The sequence below is a fragment of the Aptenodytes forsteri genome, unplaced genomic scaffold (assembly GCF_000699145.1).
Source record: "Aptenodytes forsteri isolate BGI_AS27 unplaced genomic scaffold, ASM69914v1 Scaffold1119, whole genome shotgun sequence".
In the NCBI taxonomy this organism is placed as follows: Eukaryota; Metazoa; Chordata; class Aves; order Sphenisciformes; family Spheniscidae; genus Aptenodytes; species Aptenodytes forsteri.
The window spans coordinates 24601-32395 of NW_008794734.1; the positions used below are offsets into that span (position 1 = coordinate 24601).

The 7795-nt window shown below is 76.9% G+C and overlaps 2 protein-coding genes across 2 annotated transcripts in view; one reads left to right on the plus strand and one right to left on the minus strand.

Annotated features, from left to right (window-relative positions):
* LOC103894546 (MAP/microtubule affinity-regulating kinase 4) overlaps positions 1–469 on the minus strand; it is a 22115-nt gene extending 21646 nt beyond the window's left edge. Inside the window, exon 1 of the mRNA XM_009273960.1 lies at positions 146–469. Within this exon, the coding sequence (XP_009272235.1) occupies positions 146–469 (324 nt within the window). The remainder of the gene's footprint in view (positions 1–145) is intronic.
* A 442-nt stretch (positions 470–911) lies between these two features.
* The window catches only part of EXOC3L2 (exocyst complex component 3 like 2), a 14664-nt gene continuing 7780 nt past the window's right edge, over positions 912–7795 (plus strand). The window contains exon 1 of the mRNA XM_009273962.1: positions 912–934. Coding sequence (XP_009272237.1) covers positions 912–934 — 23 coding nt within the window. The remainder of the gene's footprint in view (positions 935–7795) is intronic.

The following is a 7795-nucleotide window of genomic DNA, read 5'->3' on the forward strand; positions in this document are numbered from 1 at the left end:
CTGCCCCGCAGGCAGGGGGTCGGGATGGGCACCATCCCCAGCTGAGCACGGGGACGGGACAGGACGATCGCCATCCCCAGCCAGGGACGGGACAGGCGCAGGGCCAGGCGACAGGAGGGGACGCCGCCCCGTCCCTACTGCCCACCTTGAGGTTGTGGCCGTCGAAGGGCAGGGAGCCGCTGACCAGGGTGTAGAGGATGACGCCCAGGCTCCAGATGTCGACCTCAGGGCCGTCGTACTTCTTGCCCTGGAAGAGCTCGGGGGCGGCGTAGGGGGGGGACCCGCAGAAGGTGTCCAGCTTGGAGCCCAGCGTGAACTCATTGCTGAACCCGAAGTCGGCGATCTTGATGTTGGCGTCGGCGTCCAGCAGCAGGTTCTCCGCCTGCAGGCACCGAGACGGGCACGGGGATGGCAAGACGGGGCACCGTGTCCGGCACGGGGCCAGCGGGACAGGCACCGCATCAGGCATAGGGACGCCAGGACGGGGACACCGGGATGGGCACCGTGTCGGGCCTGGGGACGGCAGGACAGGCACCGCATCTGGCACGGGGACACCGGGATGGGCACCGTGTCGGGCCTGGGGACGGCAGGACAGGCACCGCATCTGGCACGGGGACACCGGGATGGGCACCGTGTCGGGCCTGGGGACGGCAGGACAGGCACCGCATCTGGCACGGGGACACCGGGATGGGCACCGTGTCGGGCCTGGGGACGGCAGGACAGGCACCGCATCTGGCACGGGGACACCGGGATGGGCACCGTGTCGGGCCTGGGGACGGCAGGACAGGCACCGCATCTGGCACGGGGACACCGGGATGGGCACCGTGTCCAGCGTGGGGATGCCGGGACGGGCACCACATCAGGCACGGGGATGGTGGGACGGGGACACCGGGACGGGCACCGCGTCGGGCATGGGGACACCGGGACAGGCGCTGTACCGGGCACCCCATGTGGCACAAGGACACTGGGAAGGGCACAGTACGGGGCAGCGCCGCCGCGGGGCACCCCATGGCCCCCTGCCCGGTGACACCCCTGGGCAGGGGACACCGCGGGGCACCCCATGGCCCCCTGCCCGGTGACACCCCTGGGCAGGGGACACCGCGGGGCACCCCATGGCCCCCTGCCCGGTGACACCCCTGGGCAGGGGACACCGCGGGGCACCCCATGGCCCCCTGCCCGGTGACACCCCTGGGCAGGGGACACCGCGGGGCACCCCATGGCCCCCTGCCCGGTGACACCCCTGGGCAGGGGACACCGCGGGGCACCCCATGGCCCCCTGCCCGGTGACACCCCTGGGCAGGGGACACCGCGGGGCACCCCATGGCCCCCTGCCCGGTGACACCCCTGGGCAGGGGACACCGCGGGGCACCCCATGGCCCCCTGCCCGGTGACACCCCTGGGCAGGGGACACCGCGGGGCACCCCATGGCCCCCTGCCCGGTGACACCCCTGGGCAGGGGACACCGCGGGGCACCCCATGGCCCCCTGCCCGGTGACACCCCTGGGCAGGGGACACCGCGGGGCACCCCATGGCCCCCTGCCCGGTGACACCCCTGGGCAGGGGACACCGCGGGGCACCCCATGGCCCCCTGCCCGGTGACACCCCTGGGCAGGGGACACCGCGGGGCACCCCATGGCCCCCTGCCCGGTGACACCCCTGGGCAGGGGACACCGCGGGGCACCCCATGGCCCCCTGCCCGGTGACACCCCTGGGCAGGGGACACCGCGGGGCACCCCATGGCCCCCTGCCCGGTGACACCCCTGGGCAGGGGACACCGCGGGGCACCCCATGGCCCCCTGCCCGGTGACACCCCTGGGCAGGGGACACCGCGGGGCACCCCATGGCCCCCTGCCCGGTGACACCCCTGGGCAGGGGACACCGCGGGGCACCCCATGGCCCCCTGCCCGGTGACACCCCTGGGCAGGGGACACCGCGGGGCACCCCATGGCCCCCTGCCCGGTGACACCCCTGGGCAGGGGACACCGCGGGGCACCCCATGGCCCCCTGCCCGGTGACACCCCTGGGCAGGGGACACCGCGGGGCACCCCATGGCCCCCTGCCCGGTGACACCCCTGGGCAGGGGACACCGCGGGGCACCCCATGGCCCCCTGCCCGGTGACACCCCTGGGCAGGGGACACCGCGGGGCACCCCATGGCCCCCTGCCCGGTGACACCCCTGGGCAGGGGACACCGCGGGGCACCCCATGGCCCCCTGCCCGGTGACACCCCTGGGCAGGGGACACCGCGGGGCACCCCATGGCCCCCTGCCCGGTGACACCCCTGGGCAGGGGACACCGCGGGGCACCCCATGGCCCCCTGCCCGGTGACACCCCTGGGCAGGGGACACCGCGGGGCACCCCATGGCCCCCTGCCCGGTGACACCCCTGGGCAGGGGACACCGCGGGGCACCCCATGGCCCCCTGCCCGGTGACACCCCTGGGCAGGGGACACCGCGGGGCACCCCATGGCCCCCTGCCCGGTGACACCCCTGGGCAGGGGACACCGCGGGGCACCCCATGGCCCCCTGCCCGGTGACACCCCTGGGCAGGGGACACCGCGGGGCACCCCATGGCCCCCTGCCCGGTGACACCCCTGGGCAGGGGACACCGCGGGGCACCCCATGGCCCCCTGCCCGGTGACACCCCTGGGCAGGGGACACCGCGGGGCACCCCATGGCCCCCTGCCCGGTGACACCCCTGGGCAGGGGACACCGCGGGGCACCCCATGGCCCCCTGCCCGGTGACACCCCTGGGCAGGGGACACCGCGGGGCACCCCATGGCCCCCTGCCCGGTGACACCCCTGGGCAGGGGACACCGCGGGGCACCCCATGGCCCCCTGCCCGGTGACACCCCTGGGCAGGGGACACCGCGGGGCACCCCATGGCCCCCTGCCCGGTGACACCCCTGGGCAGGGGACACCGCGGGGCACCCCATGGCCCCCTGCCCGGTGACACCCCTGGGCAGGGGACACCGCGGGGCACCCCATGGCCCCCTGCCCGGTGACACCCCTGGGCAGGGGACACCGCGGGGCACCCCATGGCCCCCTGCCCGGTGACACCCCTGGGCAGGGGACACCGCGGGGCACCCCATGGCCCCCTGCCCGGTGACACCCCTGGGCAGGGGACACCGCGGGGCACCCCATGGCCCCCTGCCCGGTGACACCCCTGGGCAGGGGACACCGCGGGGCACCCCATGGCCCCCTGCCCGGTGACACCCCTGGGCAGGGGACACCGCGGGGCACCCCATGGCCCCCTGCCCGGTGACACCCCTGGGCAGGGGACACCGCGGGGCACCCCATGGCCCCCTGCCCGGTGACACCCCTGGGCAGGGGACACCGCGGGGCACCCCATGGCCCCCTGCCCGGTGACACCCCTGGGCAGGGGACACCGCGGGGCACCCCATGGCCCCCTGCCCGGTGACACCCCTGGGCAGGGGACACCGCGGGGCACCCCATGGCCCCCTGCCCGGTGACACCCCTGGGCAGGGGACACCGCGGGGCACCCCATGGCCCCCTGCCCGGTGACACCCCTGGGCAGGGGACACCGCGGGGCACCCCATGGCCCCCTGCCCGGTGACACCCCTGGGCAGGGGACACCGCGGGGCACCCCATGGCCCCCTGCCCGGTGACACCCCTGGGCAGGGGACACCGCGGGGCACCCCATGGCCCCCTGCCCGGTGACACCCCTGGGCAGGGGACACCGCGGGGCACCCCATGGCCCCCTGCCCGGTGACACCCCTGGGCAGGGGACACCGCGGGGCACCCCATGGCCCCCTGCCCGGTGACACCCCTGGGCAGGGGACACCGCGGGGCACCCCATGGCCCCCTGCCCGGTGACACCCCTGGGCAGGGGACACCGCGGGGCACCCCATGGCCCCCTGCCCGGTGACACCCCTGGGCAGGGGACACCGCGGGGCACCCCATGGCCCCCTGCCCGGTGACACCCCTGGGCAGGGGACACCGCGGGGCACCCCATGGCCCCCTGCCCGGTGACACCCCTGGGCAGGGGACACCGCGGGGCACCCCATGGCCCCCTGCCCGGTGACACCCCTGGGCAGGGGACACCGCGGGGCACCCCATGGCCCCCTGCCCGGTGACACCCCTGGGCAGGGGACACCGCGGGGCACCCCATGGCCCCCTGCCCGGTGACACCCCTGGGCAGGGGACACCGCGGGGCACCCCATGGCCCCCTGCCCGGTGACACCCCTGGGCAGGGGACACCGCGGGGCACCCCATGGCCCCCTGCCCGGTGACACCCCTGGGCAGGGGACACCGCGGGGCACCCCATGGCCCCCTGCCCGGTGACACCCCTGGGCAGGGGACACCGCGGGGCACCCCATGGCCCCCTGCCCGGTGACACCCCTGGGCAGGGGACACCGCGGGGCACCCCATGGCCCCCTGCCCGGTGACACCCCTGGGCAGGGGACACCGCGGGGCACCCCATGGCCCCCTGCCCGGTGACACCCCTGGGCAGGGGACACCGCGGGGCACCCCATGGCCCCCTGCCCGGTGACACCCCTGGGCAGGGGACACCGCGGGGCACCCCATGGCCCCCTGCCCGGTGACACCCCTGGGCAGGGGACACCGCGGGGCACCCCATGGCCCCCTGCCCGGTGACACCCCTGGGCAGGGGACACCGCGGGGCACCCCATGGCCCCCTGCCCGGTGACACCCCTGGGCAGGGGACACCGCGGGGCACCCCATGGCCCCCTGCCCGGTGACACCCCTGGGCAGGGGACACCGCGGGGCACCCCATGGCCCCCTGCCCGGTGACACCCCTGGGCAGGGGACACCGCGGGGCACCCCATGGCCCCCTGCCCGGTGACACCCCTGGGCAGGGGACACCGCGGGGCACCCCATGGCCCCCTGCCCGGTGACACCCCTGGGCAGGGGACACCGCGGGGCACCCCATGGCCCCCTGCCCGGTGACACCCCTGGGCAGGGGACACCGCGGGGCACCCCATGGCCCCCTGCCCGGTGACACCCCTGGGCAGGGGACACCGCGGGGCACCCCATGGCCCCCTGCCCGGTGACACCCCTGGGCAGGGGACACCGCGGGGCACCCCATGGCCCCCTGCCCGGTGACACCCCTGGGCAGGGGACACCGCGGGGCACCCCATGGCCCCCTGCCCGGTGACACCCCTGGGCAGGGGACACCGCGGGGCACCCCATGGCCCCCTGCCCGGTGACACCCCTGGGCAGGGGACACCGCGGGGCACCCCATGGCCCCCTGCCCGGTGACACCCCTGGGCAGGGGACACCGCGGGGCACCCCATGGCCCCCTGCCCGGTGACACCCCTGGGCAGGGGACACCGCGGGGCACCCCATGGCCCCCTGCCCGGTGACACCCCTGGGCAGGGGACACCGCGGGGCACCCCATGGCCCCCTGCCCGGTGACACCCCTGGGCAGGGGACACCGCGGGGCACCCCATGGCCCCCTGCCCGGTGACACCCCTGGGCAGGGGACACCGCGGGGCACCCCATGGCCCCCTGCCCGGTGACACCCCTGGGCAGGGGACACCGCGGGGCACCCCATGGCCCCCTGCCCGGTGACACCCCTGGGCAGGGGACACCGCGGGGCACCCCATGGCCCCCTGCCCGGTGACACCCCTGGGCAGGGGACACCGCGGGGCACCCCATGGCCCCCTGCCCGGTGACACCCCTGGGCAGGGGACACCGCGGGGCACCCCATGGCCCCCTGCCCGGTGACACCCCTGGGCAGGGGACACCGCGGGGCACCCCATGGCCCCCTGCCCGGTGACACCCCTGGGCAGGGGACACCGCGGGGCACCCCATGGCCCCCTGCCCGGTGACACCCCTGGGCAGGGGACACCGCGGGGCACCCCATGGCCCCCTGCCCGGTGACACCCCTGGGCAGGGGACACCGCGGGGCACCCCATGGCCCCCTGCCCGGTGACACCCCTGGGCAGGGGACACCGCGGGGCACCCCATGGCCCCCTGCCCGGTGACACCCCTGGGCAGGGGACACCGCGGGGCACCCCATGGCCCCCTGCCCGGTGACACCCCTGGGCAGGGGACACCGCGGGGCACCCCATGGCCCCCTGCCCGGTGACACCCCTGGGCAGGGGACACCGCGGGGCACCCCATGGCCCCCTGCCCGGTGACACCCCTGGGCAGGGGACACCGCGGGGCACCCCATGGCCCCCTGCCCGGTGACACCCCTGGGCAGGGGACACCGCGGGGCACCCCATGGCCCCCTGCCCGGTGACACCCCTGGGCAGGGGACACCGCGGGGCACCCCATGGCCCCCTGCCCGGTGACACCCCTGGGCAGGGGACACCGCGGGGCACCCCATGGCCCCCTGCCCGGTGACACCCCTGGGCAGGGGACACCGCGGGGCACCCCATGGCCCCCTGCCCGGTGACACCCCTGGGCAGGGGACACCGCGGGGCACCCCATGGCCCCCTGCCCGGTGACACCCCTGGGCAGGGGACACCGCGGGGCACCCCATGGCCCCCTGCCCGGTGACACCCCTGGGCAGGGGACACCGCGGGGCACCCCATGGCCCCCTGCCCGGTGACACCCCTGGGCAGGGGACACCGCGGGGCACCCCATGGCCCCCTGCCCGGTGACACCCCTGGGCAGGGGACACCGCGGGGCACCCCATGGCCCCCTGCCCGGTGACACCCCTGGGCAGGGGACACCGCGGGGCACCCCATGGCCCCCTGCCCGGTGACACCCCTGGGCAGGGGACACCGCGGGGCACCCCATGGCCCCCTGCCCGGTGACACCCCTGGGCAGGGGACACCGCGGGGCACCCCATGGCCCCCTGCCCGGTGACACCCCTGGGCAGGGGACACCGCGGGGCACCCCATGGCCCCCTGCCCGGTGACACCCCTGGGCAGGGGACACCGCGGGGCACCCCATGGCCCCCTGCTGTGCCATCGGGGTCCTGTCCCCATGCCCCCCGTGTCCCCCTGTGTCACTGGGGTCCTGTCCCCGTGACACGTGGGGTCCCCTGTGTCACTAGGTTCCGTCCCCATGCCCCCCGTGTCCCCCTGTGTCAACTGGGGTCCCCATGCCCCTCATGTCCCCCTGTGCCATTGGGGTCCTGTCCCTGTGACACGTGGGGGCCCCTGTGTCACTGGTTCCTCCCCCCTTGCCCCCCGTGTCCCCTGTGCCATTGGGGTCCCGTCCCCGTGACACGTGGTGTCCCCTGTGCCATCGGGGTCCTGTCCCCATGCCATGTCAGCGTCCCCCTTTGCCGCGCTGGGGTCCTGTCCTTGTGCCATTGGGGTCCCCCTGTGCCACGCGGGGTCCCGTCCCCCTGCCATGCTGGTGTCCCCCTTTGCCATCAGGGTCCTGCCCTGTTCCCGTGCCACGTGGGTTCCCCTGTGCCGTGCAGGGTCCCGTCCCCCGTGCCGTGCTGGTGTCCCCTGTGCCACGTGGTGGTCCCGTCCCTGTGCCGCGCGGGGTCCCCCTGTGCCATCAGGGTCCTGCCCTGTGCCATGTCACTGTCCCCCTGTGCCATCGGGATTCTGTCCCTGTACCACGTGGGGCTTCCCGGGCCACGCGGGTCCCATTTCTGCCCCGTGCAGGGTCCCACCCCTCTGCCACGCCCGTGTCCCCCGTGCCGTCGAGTCCTTGTCCTCGTGCTGTGCCGGGGTCCCCCTGCGCCTTGTGGTGCCTCCTGTGCCAAGGGGTCTTGTCCTGTCCCGTGCCCAAGCCCCCCTGTGCCACCGGGGTCCCATCCCCGTGCCATCGGGGTCCCCCTCTGCCACCGGTGCCCCCTCCCCGTGCCACGCAGGGGGTGACGGCCGTGCAAGGTGGGGTCCC